The 20,159-nt window shown below is 46.9% G+C and overlaps 1 protein-coding gene across 2 annotated transcripts in view; it reads left to right on the top strand.

Moving 5' to 3' along the window:
* The window catches only part of EEPD1 (endonuclease/exonuclease/phosphatase family domain containing 1), a 138,095-nt gene extending 123,719 nt beyond the window's left edge, over positions 1-14,376 (top strand). For both annotated transcript variants that reach the window (XM_007523388.3, XM_060195835.1), the window contains exons 7-8: positions 9,382-9,576; positions 13,666-14,376. In XM_007523388.3, coding sequence (XP_007523450.2) covers positions 9,382-9,576; positions 13,666-13,865 — 395 coding nt within the window. In that variant the 3' untranslated portion in view covers positions 13,866-14,376. The remainder of the gene's footprint in view (positions 1-9,381; positions 9,577-13,665) is intronic.
* Positions 14,377-20,159: the final 5,783 nt, after the last annotated feature.

Raw genomic sequence — 20,159 nt, forward strand, 5'->3', positions numbered from 1 at the left:
TACCTCAGAAGTGCACAGAACTGCATGCCAGAGTTCCTAGGTTTGATCCCCAGGACCAGCAACAGCCAGAGCTGAGCACAGGTCTGGTCAAAAAGCAAAACCGGGGGAGGGGTGCGCGGTAGCGCAGAAAAGCGCAAGGACCCGCGTGGGGCTCCGGGTTCGAGCCCCCAGATCCCCACCTACGGGGAGGTCGATGCACAGGCGGTGAAACAGGTCTGCAGGTGTCTATTTTTCTCTGCCCCTCTCTGTCTTCCCCTCCTCTCTCCATTTCTCTCTGTCCAACAACGACAACAATAATAACAGCAACAATAGCCATAACAACAACAAAAGGAGAACAATGGCCTCCAGGAGCAGTGGATTCATGGTGCAGGCACTGAGCCCCAGCGATAACCCTGGAGGCGCAAATAAATAAGTAAATAAATAAAAAGCAAAACAGAAGTCAATGTGGCTGTAAAGACTGGGATGCTTCCCGTTTGCTGTGGTGTTTCCGCACTGCCTCTGGGTGAGCGTTCACAGCTGTTGGCCTAGAATTCTCCTCTTTCTGGAGTCATGACCCATATCCTCTAGTTCTCAAAGCCTTTCTTCTTTGAAAGAAATGGGTGATTCATGACTATTTGGCTTCAAAAAAAAACATTTCAGTGGAACTATAAACATAACATTTAAAAAAGTTTTTTATTGTTATTGTTGTCATCGTTGTTGGACAGGACAGAGAGAAATGGAGAGAGGAGGGGAAGACAGAGAGGGGGAGAGAAAGACAGACACCTGCAGACCTGCTTCACCGCCTGTGAAGCGACTCCCCTGCAGGTGGGGAGCCGGGGGCTCAAATTGGGATCCTTATGCCGGTCCCTGCGCTTTGCGGCACAAGCGCTTAGACCGCTGCACTAAGTCGCTTTTTTAATACATTCATGGGGACACCTGTTTTTAAGTACACACATCACCATGGGTGAGGACCTGGACCTGAGTCCCCACCTGCAGGGGGAGGGCCATATGCTTACGCAAATGGTGAAGCGGATCTGAATGTATCTCACTTTCTCTCTTCCTCTCTGTCCTCTCCCTCAATTTCTATTTGTGCTCTCTAATTAAAAAGAAAAGAAAAAAAAAAGGCTGATGCAAGTGGTGGATTCATGGGGGGGGGCAAGTGGTGGATTTTTTATTTTTAATTTTTTTATTATATTTATTTATATATTGGTGGAGACAGCCAGAAATTGAAAGGAAATGGGTGATAGAGAGGGAAAGAGAAAGAGAGACACCTGCAGCCTAGCTTAACCACCTGTGAAACTTTCCCCCGCAGGTGGGGACTGGGGGTTCGAACCTGGGTCTTTGTGCATTGTAATATGTGCACTTAATCAGGTGTGCCACCACCTGGCCCCGAAAGTGATGGATTTGTAATGCAGGCATCAAACCCCAGCAATAACCCTGGCGGCAATAATATATAGCTTTGATTTGTGAGTTAAAGAAACCAAAACACGATTCCTCAGGCATGGAAGTCCTAGTCCTCTAACAGCCCAGATATTTCTCTGTATCCCTATCTCTCTCTCTCCTTCGCTCTCTCATTAAAATAAATACAATAAGTGAGTCGGGCAGTAGCACAGCGGGTTAAGTGCACATGGCACAAAGCGCAAGGACTGGCATAAGGATCCCAGTTTGAGCCCCCGGCTCCCCACCTGCAGGGAGTCACTTCACAGGTGGTGAAGCAGGTCTGCAGGTGTCTGTCTTTCTTCCACTTTATCTTCCCCTCCTTTCTCCATTTCTCTGTGTCCTATCTAACAATGACGACATCAATAACAACAACAATAATAACTACAACGATAAAGCAATGAGGGCAACAAAAGGGAAAATAAATAAAAATATTAAAAAATTTTAAAATAAGTAAATACAATACAATACAATACAATATTAAGAAAAAAGAAAGAAAAAGTTTATCCAGGGCCAGATGGTGGCACATCCTTTAGAGTACACATGTTATAATGAACAAGGACTGAGTTCAAGACCCCAGGTCCCCACCTGCAGGGGGAAAGCTTCACAAATGGTGAAGCAGGGCTGCAGATGTTTCTCTGTCTCTCTCCCACTCTATTATCCCCTTTCCTCTCAGTTTCTCTCTGTCTCTATCAAAAAAAAAAAAGCCAAATAAATAAATACAATATAAAGAAAAGGCCTGCCCAGGTTGTTGAAGCCCTAGCAACAATAAATAATAGAAATTAAAAGGGTGCTTGAGAGGGGAAGATAACCACAGGGCTCCGAACCCCCATTCCACCAGGACCTGAAGCATTTGTCACCAAATAAACTTCACTTTCTTGTTGTCTCCAGTGATAGCCAACAGGGCTATCACTGGAGCTTGGTGCCAGCACTATGAAGCCACCATTCCGGGCAGCCATTTTTTGCCTTTTTCCCCCCTTTTTTTCAGTTTTTATTTGATCAAACAAGGAGAAACTGAAAGGGGAGGGGGAGATAGAGAAGGAGAGAGAGAAAAATAGACACCTGCAGACCTGCTTTATGGCTCATGAAGCACCCCCCTGAAGATGGGGAGTGGGGGCTCGAATCCTTCCACATGGTGATAGGTGCGCTTAACAGGGTGCGCCACCTCCCGGTCCTGCAACTTTGTTTTCATACCATCACTAAAATGGTAGCGAACCTTGAAAACACCAGAGGAAGTCAGGCACTGCTTCTTTCATCAGAGAAAAAAGGATACAAAGAAGCAGACTCAGAAGTGGTAGTAGGTGTGGGTGGGACTTAGAGAGGAAAGTAAGGTAAGTGGAGGGTAGATCGCATAATGGTTATGTAAAAGACTCTCATGCCTAAGGTCCTATGTTCAATTTCCCACACCATCAGCCAGAGATGAGCAAATAAAGTAATCAAATTAAGTAAAAATAAATATTAAAAAAGAAAGTGAAAGTAGGACTATTGGGGGAAGATGATAGATAGATAGATAGATAGATAGATAGATAGAGTTATAAAGTCAGTCCATATTGGTGAACTTGGAGAGCTACTGCAGTTTCCAGTGGAGGGCATGGGGACACGAAACTCTGGTGGTGGGATCAGTGTGGAATTATACTCCTTTTACTTTATATTTTTGTAAATCATATTAGACAACTAATTTAAAAAAGAAATTAAGAGGTTGACTTGATAGCTTCTGAAATCTGGGCATCTCCTTTCTCTGTGTTAAATGTTTCTCTTTCTTTACATGGAAACACAAAAAGAAAGATGTCAGTTCATGATTTCCCTAATAACCATAGGCACTGACTTTCTTGTCGTCCTGAAATTCAGGGAGTGGTCAGCTTTGTGCCAGAAAACTTAGGCAGGTGGGGGGCCAGGCAGTAGCGCAGCGGGTTAAGCGCACATGGTGCCAAAAGCAAGGACTGGCATGAGGATCCTAGTTTGAGCCCTTGGCTCCCCACCTGCAGGGGGTCGCTTCATGCTTCATGCTTCATGTGATGAAGCAGGTCTGCAGGTACCTTTCTCTCCCCCTCTGTCTTTCCCTCCTCTCTCGATTTATCTCTGTCCTACCCAACAACAACAACAATAATAATAACCACAACAACGATAAAACAAGGGCAACAAAACGGGGGGAATAGCCTCCAGAAGCAGTGGATTCATAGTGCAGGCACTGAGCTCCAGCAATAACCCTGGAGGCAAAAACAAAACAAACAAACAAACAAAAAACTTAGGCTCCAAGCTGCCAGGACACTGTTGACTCACAGACTGGCTCAACCTTGACCTGTCCAGATATAGACAGTGATTCATGTTCCCTGTACCCCTGCTCCCCATTACTGCCCCATACACACTTATCACAAATACCCAATTAATTATTAACTGGTGACATAATAGACCCCCAATTCAGGACGTGGCCCAGCCTGCCACCAGGTGCAGCAATGTAAATCCATTAACAGAAGGGGTTCAGCTAAAACAAAGACTGGGCCTTCACCCACAGACCTCTATTTGAGCAAACAGATCTTTGAGTTTCAAGCCCTGGACCTTCCCGCCCTTGTCGGGAATGTGCTTTCAGATTGCTCCCCAGTGGTGGCATGCAGACCCCACAGTATCTTGAGGAAGAGGGTCTTTCTCTGTGAACTCAGCAAGCAGGAAACAGAGCATGTAGTATGCTTCCATCGGGGTCCTGTGGTAGCCCATCGGGTTGAGTGCAAGTGTCACAATGCTCAAGGACCCAGGTTCAAGCCCCTGGTCTCCACCTGCAGGGGGAAAGATTCACAAGTAGGTGAGAAATGCTGCAGGCGTCTCTCTTTTTCTCCCTCTTTTATCTTCCCTTTCCTCTCAATTTCTGGCTGTCTCTATCCAATAAATAAATAAAGGTTAAAAAATTAATATGCTTGATATCCAGGTAGAAGTATCTCCTGGTGAGAACCTACTCCTACTATTGTCACTGACAGTTCGCACAAATCTAGAGACTCTGAGGAGATCAAACCTGAGCATTTTCCCTTCTCTTCTGAAACAACTGGAGTGACTATGGAACCCCTCCCAGATAGATGACTTTTTAGGAGACTGAAGCCTTTCAAATGCCTATGAATTCCCAGCTGACACTGACCTCAATGTAATTACCAACGGCAATTTGGCCAGAAGGAGATCTGTAGTGTTTGAGTATGCCTGTTCAGATAGAGCTGTCGGGGTGGGAGGGCAGGTAGGGTACACACCTTGCTGTGCATGGGGCCTGACAAGTCCTAGTGGCACATGGAAGTACCATGGTATCTGGGGGGAAGCTCTGGTCTCCCTCTCTCTGTCCCTTTTTATCTGAAATTAAGAAGTTGGCCAGGAAAAAAGAGCTACTAGGGCTCAGGAAATAGTCCCTCACAGAACACACACCTACCATGTATGAAGTTCTGAGCTGTTTGTTTTATTGTCACTGTCACTGGGGCTTGGTGCATTATGAATCCACTTTTCCCGCCTGCCATTCCCCCGCCTTTTTTCCCCCTCTAATATTTATTAGATAGGACAGAGAGAGCTTGAGAGAGGACAGGGAGACAGAGAAAGGGAGAGAAAGATAGACACCTGCAAATCTGCTTCATCACTCATGAGGCAGACCCGTGCAGGTGGGAAGTGGGGGCTCGAACCCAGGCCCTTGCTTTTGATGATACTCCACTGCCTGGCCCCCAAATTCTGAGTTTTGCATGAGAACCCCACACCCCCAGGAATGGTGAAGCAACACTGTAGTGTTTCTCCCTCTATCTATATATGAAATAGAAATCATTAAAAAAAAAAAAATGGCCTAGTAGCAGAAGAATCGTGCTGCAGAAAAAAATAAATAAAACTTAAAGAGTGTTTTATTTGGTGGTACTGCACATGTATAGGACACTGGCGGCATCACATAAAAGAGAAAGAAAAGAAAAAGAAGAAGGAACAGAACAAAAGGAAAGAAAGGGCTGTTTATTTCATCCCTGAAGCCACATAAGCCTGTGGTTATTGATCTGTGACACCAGCATCTCTGGATCACATCATTCCCCCCTAACTTGCTCACATCTGCATTTCCTGTATCTGTCTGAGTCTTTACACCAGCATCTCTGGACCACATCATTCCCCCCTCACTTGCTCACATCTGCATTTCCTGTATCTGTCTGAGTCTTTACACCAGCATCTCTGGACCACATCATTCCCCCCTCACTTGCTCACATCTGAATTTCCTGTATCTGTCTGAGTCTTTACACCAGCATCTCTGGACCACATCATTCCCCCCTCACTTGCTCACATCTGCATTTCCTGTATCTGTCTGAGTCTTTCACAACCTTCAGGTTTCCCCCACAGTCAGTCGCTGTGGCAGCTGTGTCTTCTTTCTTTCCCCAAATAAGCTGTACCTTAACCCTGAGGTACTCCTCAGGCCTCCTTCACTTACCACCCCCAACATAATCACCTGCCGTGCAGCCAACACTGCTCCTTCCAGGCGCTGTTCCGGGCGCTGGGCTCTAATGCAGGGCACCTGCCCATAGTCTCCTGATGCTTCCCTTCTGGTTCTTTGTTTAGAGCCTGGCTTTGGAGGACGGGCTTTGGGCAAACCCTTCAACTGCTCCAGCCCCAACTTCTTAGCTACAGAGAGGACCCTGTGTGCGTTTGGCAAGGACTTGGGGGGCTGTTCAGTAATGCTAGTCTGTCTAAGTTATAATTAATTCCACTCGCTGGTCGCTTTTCTATGCAAGTTGATGTGGGTATCTTAAAAAACTTGGGCTTATTCCGATTTGACCTCTACGGTTGAGACCTACTGTGAGGACTGCAGTCATTTGTCTACTGGTTGTAGAAAGGGAAAGCTTGCCTCCCCTCCCCACCACCCTTGCTGTTGTCCCCCACACCACCTGGGGGAGACAGACATCTGCAGTGCACATGTGCCTTCTGCTGGTAGTTGGTGAAATCACACGTTTTCTTTTTCTTAAAAAGAGAAAAAAATAAAATAAATTTAAAAATAAAAATTGAAAGGGAGAGAGACAGAGAGACACCTGCAGCCCTGCTTCACCACTCGTGAAGCTGTCCCCTTGCAGGTGGGGACCAGGGGCCTAAACCTGGGTCTTTGTACCCTATAAGGTGTGTGCTTACCCAGGTGCGCCACCTGGCCCCCTGTGGAATATCAGTTGAGAGTTCTTTTTCTCCAGCTATTAACAAGCATTTTTATACAATAAATGAGATTTGCTGAGTGTCTCAATCACATCTGGCCTTCATGTATAACTGTTTTTTTTTTTTACAACATCCTTTATAATGTGTGACAGAAACACTGCTCTCTGTGACAACCTCAAGATAGGAAGTAGAGGTCTAGCAGAGATGATGGGACTCACAGAGCCTAGATAGAGCTCACCATGTTTTCAGAATGTCTATTGTCTTTGGAAAAATACTACAGATCTACCCCACTTACTCAAGTGCCCATCAAACGATAGGATATGCATTGAAATACTTTACAAAGGAAAGAAAAACAAACAACAATGACAAAAGTAAACAACCTCTGGTCCTGTATTAATTTTTATGGGCTGTCATACCAAAATACCACCGTTTGGATGCCTTAAAATAACATTATTTTCTCATAAATCAAGAGACCAGACGTTCAAAGTTTCAGCGTCAGCAGGGTTGATCCCTTTTCAGATTAGGCTTGATTTATATATTTATATATGTATTGCCTCCAGGGTTACTACCGAGGGCTCGGTGCAGGCACTATGAATCCACTGCTCCTGGCCGCCGTTTTTCCCATTGGATATGAGAGAGAGAAATTGAGGAGTAGGAGAGAGAGGGAGAGAGAAAGACACCCGCAGACCTGCATCACTGCTTGTGAAGTGTCCCGCTGCATGTGGGGGTAGGCTCGAACCAGGATCGGGATTTCTCTTGTTCTTACAGGCTACTGCTTTCTCCACGTTTCTTTGCATGGTTTCCCCTTTGTATGTATCCAAGTTTCCTCCTCGTAAAGGACACAAATCACCCTGGATGAGGACCAGCCAAGATGGCCTCACTGTGTCTCTCGAACGATCCTATCTCCAGGCTGGGAGGTGACACACCAGGTTAAGTGCACATAGTCCTAAGCACAAGGACCTGTACAAGGATCCTGGTTCGAGCCTACCCCCATGTGCAGCAGAGACACTTCATAAGCAGTGAAGCAGGTCTGCAGGTGTCTTTCTCTCTCCCTCTCTCTCCCCCTCAATTTCTCTCTCTCATATCCAATGGGAAAAATGGCTACCAGGAGCATTGGATTCATAGTGCCAATTAGTTAATTAATTAATTAATTTTTGGTGGAGACAAATTGAGATGGAAGGGGGAGGGAGAGGAGGAGGTGAGAAAGAGCGAGAAGGGAGAAAGGAGAATTTTAGCAGTTTCACTGTTTGTGAAACTTTTCTCCTACAGGTGGGGACTAGGGGCTTGAACCTGGGTCCTTGCACACTGTAATGTGTGCATTTTACCAGGTGCACCACTGCCTGGCCCTTCCTTGGTAAATTATTATTATTATTATTTTTTTACCAGAGCACTGTTCAGCTCTGGCTTATGGGGGTGCCGGGGATAGAACCTGGGACTTTGGAGCCTCAGGCATGAGAGTCTCTTTTGCATAACCATTATGCTATCTCCCCCTGCCCCCTTGGTAAATTCTTATGAATCTAGTTCAGAGAACTTGAAGAAAAGGGTCCCTTACAATATGCCTCATCAGGCGTGAAGGGCCTGGGTTCAGACTCTGGAACCACGTGGAGGCACTGTGGCAGTGCCCGGGAGTGTTCCATGGATGGTGGAACAGTCCTTCTGTCTCCTTCTGTGTCTTTCTATCTATCTGGATCTTTTCTGTTTTTAATTTTAGATAGAGACAGAGAAGGAGGGAGGGAGGGAGGGAGGGAAGAAGGGGCCATGGCGCTGAAACTCCTTTCAATGCTGTGGGAGCTAAGCTTGAGCCTGGCTCACACACATGACATAGCAACACACTAAGTGAGCTTTTTCCTCTGGCCCTGAAATTAAAAGAAAGAAAGGAAGATGGGGCCAGACAGCGGCGCACCTGGGTAAGCACACACTTTACAGTGCACAAGGACCCAGGTTCAAGTCCCTGGTTCCCACCTGCAGGGGGAAAGCTTCACGAGTGGTGAAGCAGGGCTGCAGGTGTCTCTCTGTCTATCTCCCTCACCCCTCTCAATTTCTCTATGTCTATATCCAATAAATAAAAAGATAAACAAAAAATATATATTTTTAAAAAGAAATGAAGGAAGGAGGGAAGGAAGGAAGGAAGGAAGGAAGGAAGGAAGGAAGGAAGGGAGAAATGCAAAGGGGAAAGCAAGGTATATATGAGATACTGTGTGCTAAATACTTCTATCAACTTGTCTATTCTTGACAAGCATCCAGAGAACAGAATGGACTCTACTTCCCTCTTGTGGATCAAAACATTTACCTATGGTCACAGAGCTAGGAAGTGGCAAAGCCAGGATTCCACACAGTTATCCAGCTGTTTTCTTTCAAAACAGGACCAAGAACCACTGTTTTCAAATTCCCTGCTCTGTGAGTGATTGTGTTTCTTTCAGACTAATATGGTGACCCACAGTATTAAATACTGAGGTGGAGAAGATAAACCATGCTTCTTTTAGAAAGTGATTGCCAGCTTGTTAAACTTTAGGGGGGAAAAGTATATTGGCCCCAGTCAGAAAACCAAGAAAACTTTTCTGGTTACAAAATGAAAAATCCAGAAATGCGTACTTCACGTGCATCACTGCAGCCACTTGGGAAATATACTCATGACAAATCCTAACAAAAATCTAAAATCATATAAGGTGCCCAGGTAGAGTGTACACCTTGGTGTGAAGAGGGCCCTGGTCTTTGATTCTTAGCCCCACAAGGGAACACCAGCGACACACCTGGGCAGCTCTTCTGCAGTTAGTTCTGGACTTAACCTCCTTCCATCTCTCTAATCTCTGGTTTTCTTTCTTCCACTTCCAGGAGAAAAAGATGTGATTGTTTTAGGGGATTTTGGCCAAGGTCCAGACAGCTGTGACTATGACATCCTGAGGAAAGAAAAATTCCACAATCTGATCCCTGCACACACCTTCACCAACATCAGCACTAAGAACCCTCAGGGCTCAAAGTCTCTGGATAACATCTGGATCAGTAAGAGCTTAAAGAAGGTTTTCACAGGTAAAGGAGAAACCAGCCGCCTCTCTCTCCCTCTCCCTCTTTCTCAGAAAGAGAATACAGAACATCTTCCTGAACTGGCAGTTCCCAGTGGTTTACTCTGAGTAGGAATTCAGGTTAACTTAGCTCCTCTGTGGGCATTTACAGGGTTATCATCTAGGTAATTGTACAATTATCTTTCAAACACACTCACTTTTAAGAATGAAGGGGGCTCCCCGCCTGCAGGGGGAAAGCTTCACAAGTGGTAGAGCAGGTCTCAGGTGTCTCTCTCTCTCTCTCTGTCTCTCTCCCTCTCTATGCTCCACTCCCTCAATCTCTCTCTGTCTCTATCCAATAATACATTTTTTAAAAAAGATAAAAATAAAGAAATTTATTTTTTTTTAAAGAATGAAGGGGGTGTATGAAAAATAATTACGGGAGTCGGGCAGTAGTGTAGAGGGTTAGGCGCAGGTGGCACAAAGCGCAAGGACCAGCATAAGGAACACAGTTCAAGCCCCCGGCTCCCCACCTGCAGGGGAGTCGCTTCACAGGTGGTGAAGCAGGTCTGCAGGTATCTGTCTTTCTCTCCCCCTCTCTGTCTTCCCCTCCTCTCTCCATTTCTCTCTGTCCTATCCAACAATGACGACATCAACAACAATAATAACTATAACAATAATAACTATATATATAACAATATACATATATAACAATATATATAACAATAATAACTATAATAAGGGCAACAGAAAAGGAATAAATATAACTAAATAACTAAATATTTAAAAAAATTAATATAAAGAAGAAAAATAATTACAGGTTATCCACTGATCCACAGCTGAGGCTAGCCAGGTATATTCCTGGCTAACTGGGTTACAGCCTGGCAGAGTCCTGCTTCAGAAGTGAGCTGATGACACCCAGATTTTAAGGCCATTTGGTATTGTTCAGGAAACACTATTCAAACCCTGTCGCATCCACACACTGCGTTGTGGTCATAGTGTCACCCCCATACTGGCAGTGCACTAGGCATGACGATATGTCAGAGCATTGCCGTAACAAGGGCTAACTAAGTACTTTAGACAGACTCAGAGAGGACACAGACGCAGTAGGTAATCTTAGTGCTGAAAAGTAGTGCCCCACCCCACACCGTTAGATCAGAGCTTCTTCTTCTTCTAGCGTTTGCCCTTCTTCCGTAGCCAGTCAACAGTGTCAGGTTGAGCCTGATGTCAAGTTTCGAGACCTCCTTTGAATCTGGAGAGGTGGCAGTCATTGACTATGTGGGTCATAGTCTGTCTGAAGCCGCAGGGGTAGTTCGGGTCGTCTCTGGCTCCCCAGCAATGGAACATAGCGGCGTACCGGCTGATCAGAGCTGAGATCTAGCAGCAGTTAGAAAGGCTGGAAGGGGCCAGGTGGTGGCGCACCTGGTTGAGAGCACGTTACAGTGCGCAAGGACCCAGGTTCGAGCCCCTGGTCCCCACCTGTAGGGGGAAAGCTTCACAAGTGGTGAAGCAGTGCTGCAGGTGTCTGTCTGTCTCTCTCCCTCTCTATCACCCCCTTCCTCTCAATTTCTTATTTTCATATATATATATATATATATATATATATATATGATTTCTTCATTGGGGACTGTCCTGCCTTTTTTTTTCCCTCCAGGGTTATTGCTGGGCTCGGTGCGTGCACCATGAATCCACCGCTCCTGGAGGCCATTTTTTCCCCCTTTTTGTTGCCGCCTCATTGTGGTTATTATTATTGCCATTGTTGATGTTGTTCGTTGTTCGATAGGACAGAGAGAAATGGAGAGAGGAGGGGAAGACAGAGAGGGCGAGAGAAAGACAGACACCTGCAGACCTGCTTCACCACTTATGAAGTGACTCCCCTGCAGGTGGGGAGCCGGGGGCTCGAACCAGGATCCTTACGCCGGTCCCTGTGCTTTGTGCCACATGCGCTTAACCCGCTGCGCCACCACCTGACTCCCTCCTCTCAATTTCTGATTGTCTCTATCCAACAAATAAATACAGATAAAAAAAAAAGAAAGAAAGGCTGGAATAACTTGCAGAAGTTGTGCATCAGATACTCATGCTCAAGGCCCCAGAGGTCCCAGATTCAATCCCTACCATATGCCAGAGCTAAGCAGTGTTCTCATCATTCCCTCTCTCATGAAAATAAATAAATAAATGTTGGGGGGGGGGAAGGAAAAGAATCAGAAATAGGACAGTGGGATTTTTTTTTGCTGAAAGACAGAAACAATTATTCCCAAATCCTGTGTAAGAGCTTCACTGAATCCCAACAGATGTATCTATGTTTGTGGCATTTCCCTTATACTTTTGCAAGATGGTGAAAAGACTTGACAGGTGCCACTGCTAAGCCTCACGAGACTCTAAGAAGCAGCCCGGGCTCAGCTCCTTCCTCTGCCTCCTGCGTCTCAGACGGCGCCTGTTGGGAGGAGCAGGAGAGTGGAAGCAGTGGGTCTCAGGAAGACCAGGTCTTCCCAAGCGAGTTGGAGAATCCCGGGCCACGGGGTCCACGGTGACGTTAGATATCACTGCATCTGCCTCCCTGCTTCGAAGTTGCCACTGCCATCTGTCACCCGGTCAGGCCACTGTGCCAGCAAGACCTGGTGCTCACACCTCACTCAGCACACTGATGCGGGCCTGGAGTTTACCTCACTGAGGACACGGGCTGCCTTCTGGAAACTCTGTATTTGCATTTTGTAGCCGTGCGTTAGTTCATTTTCCAAATGTACCCTCCTTCATGTGGATGTGTTTTCACGTGATAGATTTGTTATTACTTATTTAATAATGATTAGCAAGATTATAAGATAATGGGAGTATAATTCCATATAGTTCCCACCACCAGAGTTCCGTATCCCATCCCCTCCACTGAAAGCTTCCCTATTCTTTATCCCTCTGGGAGCATGGACCCAGGACCATTGTGGGGGTGCAGAAGGTGGAAGGTCTGGCTTCTTTGACTGCTTCTCTGGTGGACATGGGCGTTGGCAGGTGGATCCAAACTCTCAGCCTGATGGGATAGGGCTCTGGGGAGATGAGGTTTAAATTTTTTTTTCTGTATTTATTTACTTGTTTTTAATGTTTTATTATCTTTTTATTTGATAGAGACAGCTAGAAATCAAGAGGAATGCAGGTGATAGAGAGGGGGGGAGAGAGAGAGAGACACCTGCACACCTGCTTCACCACTCTCAAAGCTTTTCCCCTGCAGGTGGGGGCTAGGGGCTCGAACCTAGGTCCTTGTGCATTGTAATATGTGCGCTCAATCAGGTGAGCCACCACCTGGCCCCTCTTATTTATTTATTTTTTGTTGGATAGAGCCAGTCAGAATCAAGAGGGAAGGGGGAGATAGAGAAGAAGAGAGACAGAGAGACGGCTGCAGCCCTGCTTCACCACTCGTAAAGCTTTCCCCCTGCAGGGGTGACCAGGAGCCCAAACCTGGGTCCTTGTGCCCTGTAACAGGTGCTCTCAACCACGTGCATCACTGGCTGGTCCCCTCCACTTTTTTTTTTTTAACTCTTCTTGTAAAACTTTTTAACGAAAAGTTGGACCTTCACTTTTCTTTTCTTTTTTTATTTGATAAGACAGATAGAAATGGACAGAGGAGGGGAAGCTCAAGAGGGAGAGAGAAAGAGAAACACCTGCATAGCCCTGCTTCACAGCTCATCAAGTTCTACCCACCCACTGCAGGTCTGGAGTGGGGGCTTGAACCCAGGTCCTCACACATGGTAGTGGATGTACTTCACCAGGTGCACCACCACCTGGCCCCCATGAACCTTCACTTTGAACATCTTAGTGTGACATTTGTCCCCGTGTCAGAGATTTATTCTGACTGCTCGGCTGAGTCTGAGCATGTGGTGAGAGGAGGGAGGTTATCTGTGACCTGTGACGAGCCCAGGAATGGACAGTAGCCTAGACTCAGTCGTTTCGGGGAGCCTATTGAATCCCTTCTGAAACCCTTGTGTATCCAGAAAATCCAGTGACATGACACGATTCCTTTGTGCAGGTAAGTCAGATGGGAGCCTGGGCAGGCAGCTGCACCATGCTGGCCTCCCCTGCCCAACCTGTGGCCTCCAGTCTGACCTCGAGGTCTCTTCTCCCTCCCTCTCAGGTCACTGGGCCGTGGTGCGGGAAGGCCTCACAAACCCCTGGATTCCGGATAACTGGTCCTGGGGAGGAGTGGCCTCTGAGCACTGTCCTGTGATGGCTGAATTTTACACTGAAAAGGACTGGAACAAGAAGGAAGGCCCAAGGAACAGCAACGGGGTCACCTTGGAGCGAAGCGAAGCCAACATTAAGCACGAGCGATGATGACACCCACCAGGCTCCTCTCTGCGCCTCTCCACTCGAGGGCCCAGCCCAGGAGTCAGCTCTCCCCACGGAGCTGCAGAGCGACAAGTGTCTTCTGCTTCTTCTGATGTCTGCTCCCGGCCCTTGGCCCGCCTGCCCTCCCTACGGTGATCTCTGGACATCAGATGGGGCAGGAATAGGCTTGGTCCTCACAGTGCCAGATAGACAAACTGGAAGCATCTGTCCTGGGGGTGTGGCCACCTTAGCAGATACAGCTGTCTGTCTGTCCCCTGCTGCCTGGTCACAGCTCACGCGGACGATGGCAACACACAGCAAAGGAGAAAGTGAGACAACAGGCTGCCGCCCTCAACCGGATACTCAAGTCTGACTGGTGCACCAGTGCGCTGCTCTGGTTGAGACTCCATGAAGCTTTTAACTGTGATTGAGCACTTTTCTAAAATATTTTGAGTGGTGAATTTTTTTGTTTGTTTTATTTTGAAAAGAAAATAATAAAGAGATGAAACTGACCAGACTGCAGTGAGAGGCAGAGGTGTTGGGTAGGGTGGGCTCCCAGCCACTTGTCCTCCTCTACCTTGTCTTCCTCCTCTTCTTCTTCCTCCTCTTCTTCTTCCTCCTCTTCTTCTTCCTCCTCTTCTTCTTCCTCTTCTTCTTCCTCCTCTTCTTCTTCCTCTTCTTCTTTCTCCTCTTCTTTCTCCTCCTCTTCCTCCTTTTCTTCTTCCTCCTTCTCCTCTACCTCCTCCTCCTTCTCTCCTACCTCCTATTCCTCCTCCTTCTCCTCTTCCTTTTCCTCCTCCTTCTCCTCCTCTTCATCTTACTCCTCCTCCTCCTGTCATCATCATCATCATTATCATCATCATCATCATTGGGGCTTATGCCTGCACAACGCCACCACTCCTGGTGGCCATTTTTTTTTTTTTGAAAACAAAACTCAACAACAAAGCATTTGAGCTTTGCTGAGAGAACTTAACAAGTCACATTACTGATACAATAGTGTGTGTCCACTGTTGTTAAAGTTTGGGGGCGCCAGCTGGCCAGGCTAGCGTCGCGGTGGTAGAGAGAGATTCAGGGACACACAGCTGGGCTGAGAAGCTGCAGTTTAATCTTTATTCACGAACGGGCAAATCACCACACCATGTGCTTCTCCATCATTCTTCCTCTGCCACTGCTGCTGGGACTCTGGACATCCTTAGCATAGGGGGCGGGGAGAAAGCGGGGCGCGAAACTAGCAAGGGCCAAACCAATTCTCTGAGAGTTGGGGGGAAGGGGAACAAACCAATATGAAACATAGCAACATATTCCCCCTTCTGTTTTTAACTAAATGAGCACAGTATCGGGTGTGGGGTGAACAGAAACCTATATTGTACAGGCATTTTCAAAAAAGAAACTGGCACAAACATGGAGAAACATGTAAGCTAGTAACAAGAACCAGTGTGCTGCCAAGGGAGGGCCTGAGGGGGCCATTTTTTGCCTCTGGGCAAAACTTTATCAGCTTAAAAAAAAAAACATTTCCTGCCTCTGGGGGCCATACTTGCCTCTATGGGCATTTTCTAGCATGGGGGGAGGGTGAGGCCTAGAGTCCCAATGCATGGCTGCAGTCAGTGTTTGAGAAACCCAGCAGCATAAAGGGAAGCCTCTAGTTTTGTGCAAAGTGTCCGAGGTGTACCAGTGAGTCCCATAGAAGCGAGTCCAAAGCAGATGTCCACCGAAGAATTGCCAGGGGGTGAATTGTTGTACATCTGTCTCGATGGGGAATGTCAGCCATCAGAATTCTGCTTTTCTGTAGAGAATTTGACAGCTGCAATTCACTTACTTATGAAACAAAACTTGTAGCAGGTTAGAAGTTTACCACAATTGATAACTCTTTCACAATTGGAAGTCTCTTTTAGCACGATTCTAAGGCTATTTAAACAATAAAATGTGGAAAGGCAAACATGAACCATAGAAAGAAAAAAGCCTCAGGCATGAGAATTATTAGCATAACCATAGTGCAATCTAACGTTCTAATTGAGAAGGAATTTGAGACTTTTACATATCAACAACGTCTTTTTAACCTTTTGTTACACCCATTCAAGATGGAGACACACCCTAGGTGTGCGCAGGTTTTTTTTTTTTACCAACTTAGTTAAAATATATTGATATTTAAACTAATTTTTACCTCAGACTTTAAATGTAAGTTAATTTTATCTTTATGAGAATTACGTTGAAAACCTTTTTAATTTAACTTTGCCTGGTAAGAATATAGCCTTAAAGCCACATTCTTAACCTTAAAGTTAATGCTACCAAACTTTAAACACACACATACACATGGTCTTCAATACACAAGGAGAGAAACCTTTGTTGCGAAGACATGTCATTTTAAACACGAATTTAGATCTGTACTGTCTTAATTGTTGTTGGGGGGGTCACCATCCGGAGGTGGCCTCCCGTGCAGCTCCATTCCCACGCAGCTCCACTTCTAGGAATTGTAGGTTGCGATCTCTGCACGAATCTCTGCGTATTCTAGCTCATCTGCCTTTAGACCCGAGCTGGAGGTCTCGGCCAGGGGGCCCAGTTTCGGCAGGGAGCCCGCGGTCTCCAGGTGGTCCGGGATCTGCCCAGACTTCATAGCACGAGGACGGGCGGGCCAGCCATGCAGAAGGCGCGGGCTGAGGTGCCACGGGGTGGCGGCCATGATAGGCCGCCGCGGCCCTGCCCCATGGCCCTGCCATGTCTGCTGCCCTGCTCCCAGCGGGCAAGCAGCATGGAGGGAGCCCGGCGCTCAATGCCCCGTGCCACGCGGTAGAAAGCCGGCTCATGGGGGCTGGCATTGGGCTCCTGCGGGCTGGCGTTGGGCGGAAACCACAGAGTGGTCCAGAGATAAATGTTCCAGAAACAGCGAAACAGTCTCGTGAAGAAAGGGCAGAGGCCTTTGGAGATGTCTTCACAAGCAGAAGAGAAGGCCATAGTGCATAGGTAGCCAAATTGTCTTCACTTATCTGAGAGATGCTCAGGTCAGGTCCACAAGGGCGCCATTTGTTGTTAAAGTTTGGGGGCGCCAGCAGGCTGGGCTAGCTTCGTGATGGTAGAGAGAGACCCGAGGACACACGGCTGGGCTGAGAAGCTGCAGTTTAATCTTTATTCATGAACGGGCAAATCACCACACCATGTGCTTCTCCATCATTCTTCCTCTGCCACTCTGTTGGTACTCTGGACGTCCTTAGCATAGGGGGTGGGGAGAAAGCGGGGCGCGAAACTAGCAAGGGCCAAACCAATTCTCTGAGAGTTGGGGGGAAGGGGAGCAAACCAATATGAAACATAGCAACAGTCCACTTCTGTTTGTCTTCTTTTTGATCACTACTGTCCATCACCTGATTCTAGACTTCTAATAGCTGCAGAGTCAGAGAGAAGCTCACTTAAGGACCATCCCCACGCTCTCTCCAGCCTCTCCCAAACTCACCCTAAGGAACACCTTCCAACTCAGGGTCATTTTTTCATTTTTTTGTCACTAGGGTTATTGCTGGGGCTTGGTGCCTGCACCGTGAATCCACCACTCCCAACAGCCATTTTGTTTTTCTATTTTTACTTGACAGGATGGAGAAATTGAGAGGGGAGGGGAAGATAGAGAGGGGGAGAGTAAGAGAGACACCTGCTGACCTGCTTCACCACTCACCCCCTGCAGGTGGGGAGAGGGGAGCTCGAACCCAGGTCCTTGAGCATAGTGATATATGCACTGAACTGGGTGCACCACTTCCTGGCCCTTCAATTCAGATTCTTGAACTCCAGATGGACATCTGTCCTCTTGGTCATGTTCAGTGTCCAGAGTCTCAGCTGGAGCTGGTGGTTTCCCGTCACCAGACCTTCTGTCCCCTGGTTGCTAGCCCGTAGGCTCAGCAGGTATAGAAGACCCCTGGCCGTCTCCCAGCCCTCTAGACCTTGCTCTCACCCTTGCACTCAAGTTTCATACCACTGGGTTCCAGTCGGTGGAGTAAACCAGGAGCATGGAGACACCACACACAGCTGGGGACCCATGCTATCTGTGTGCACCCCAAGGTCTGACCATTTTCTGAACATCAAAATTGAGTCAATAATGATTAACCAGATTGTAACGTAACAGGAGTACAATTCCTTACAGTTCCCACCACCAGAGTTCCGTGTTCTTTATCCCTTTGGGAGTGTGGACCAAAATTCTTTATGGTTATGCAGGAGGTAGAATGTCTGGTTTCTGTTAATTGTTTCTCCACTGGACATGGACATTGGTTGGTGGATCCATCCCCCCAGCCTGTTTCTATCTTTCCCTAGTGGGGCAGGGCTCAGGAGAAGTGAGGTTCCAGGACACATTGGCGAGGTCGTCTGTCCAGGGAAGTCAGGATGGTGACATGGTAGCATCTGCAACTTGGTGGCTGAAAGGTGGTAAGATATGAAGTAGAACAAATTGTTTAATGAATAGGAATGCATGCGTAGGAATAGAACAGATGAAAGTAGGAGTCTTTGGGAAGAAGCTAGGAAGTGTGTTTAGGTGTGTCCCATGGGGCTCATGACTTCAGTAATGTTTGCCTGAGCCTGATAGCTACCATGCAGGTGGACTGAAAGTATTGTCTGGGAAGATGGTGTCAAGAGTTGAGCGTAGGGCTAGAAACTCCCATCATTTATTTTATTTCATTTTTTAATTTTTATTTACAAAAAAGGAAACACTGACAAAAACCATAGGATAAGAGGGGTACAACTCCACACAATTCCCACCACCAGAACTCTGTATCCCATCCCCTCCCCTGACAACTTTCCTACTCTCTGTCCCTCTGGGAGCATGGACCCAGGGTCATCGTGGGTCAGACCTTCTGTAATTGCTTCCCCGCTGAACATGGGCATTGACAGGTCGATCCATACTCCCAGCCTGCCTCTCTCTTTCCCTAGTGGGGTGGGGCTCTGGGGCAGCTGGGATCCAGGGTCATTTTTTTTTTTTAGTTGAGGTGAAAGAGCCAGACAGTGGGGAAAGGAGAAAGACCTGCAGCTATGCTCCAGCACTCAGGAAGCTCACCTTCTGCAGGTTGGGACCAGGGGCTTGAACTCAGATGCTCATACATGGTAAGATGTGCGCTCTCCCAAGTGCTCTAGTATCCAGCTTCTGTATCCACAGCTGGTTCAGAGAGCTTTCCATTCTAAGCCTGGGCTCCCAAGCTACTGGCCTGAAAATCAATCAGATTCTTTAGCCCCAAAGGCAGGGTTTTCCTGAGCCTTTCAGAACTGGAATCTAATGTTTTCTAGAGGCTTTAAAAACAATAGGAAGCTTGGGAGTCAGGCGGTAGCACAGCGGGTTAAGTGCACATGGTGCAAAGCGCAAGGACCAGTGTAAGGATCCCTGTTCAAGCCCCTGGCTCCCCACCTGCAGGAGAGTCACTTCACAGGTGGTGAAGCAGGTCTGCAGGTGTCTGTCTTTCTCTCCCCCTCTCTATCTTCCCCTCCTCTCTCCATTTCTCTCTGTCCTACCCAACAACAATCACAACAATAGCAATAATAACTACAACAATAAAAAACAACAAGAGCAACAAAAGGGAAAATAAATAAATACATAATTATAAAAAATTTAAATAAAAATAATAGGAAGCTCACTGGGGAGCCGGGCGGTAGCACACCACGTTAAGTTCACAGAGTAAAAATAATAGGGGAGGTTGCTTAGTGGGTAGAGTGCAAAATAATAGGGGAGGTTGCTTAGTGGGTTCAGTCTCCAGCACCCCACTGGGCACTTTCTTTTTTTGCCTCCAGGGTTATCCCCAAAAGGAAATTAATAAATGATGGAATACAAAAGAAGTGAATATACCCTTTGAGAATCAATACAGCACATTCTCCAAATCAAACCCTAAAAGGATAGACAGTATGAAGATCAAGGACACACGCAAGGATCCGGGTTCAAGCCCCCAGCTCCCCACCTGTGGGGGTGTTTGCTTCTCAAGCGGTGAAGCAGGTCTGCAGGTATCTATCTTTCTCTCCTCCTCCCTGTCTTTCCCTCCCCTCTCAATTCCTCTCTGTCCTATTCAATAAAATGGAAAAATGGCCTCCAGGAGCAGTAGATTCATAGTGCCAGCACCAAGCCCCAGTGATAACCCTAGAGGCAAAAACAACAACAAAACTAAAGCTTAAACTTGCGTAACTAATTGGGAGCATAGTGGTCATTACACTCTCTCCTGCGCATGTTTGAAATGGTCCATCTTGACAATGAAACAAATGCACATATACTAAGAGGCCCAAACCCTAAACACCAGAACTCCTCTCCTTTTAATAAAGTACAGATTCCATGTCTCCAGGGATGGAGCCGAGCAA

Source organism: Erinaceus europaeus, chromosome 8 (assembly GCF_950295315.1).
Source record: "Erinaceus europaeus chromosome 8, mEriEur2.1, whole genome shotgun sequence".
Classification (NCBI taxonomy): domain Eukaryota; kingdom Metazoa; phylum Chordata; class Mammalia; order Eulipotyphla; family Erinaceidae; genus Erinaceus; species Erinaceus europaeus.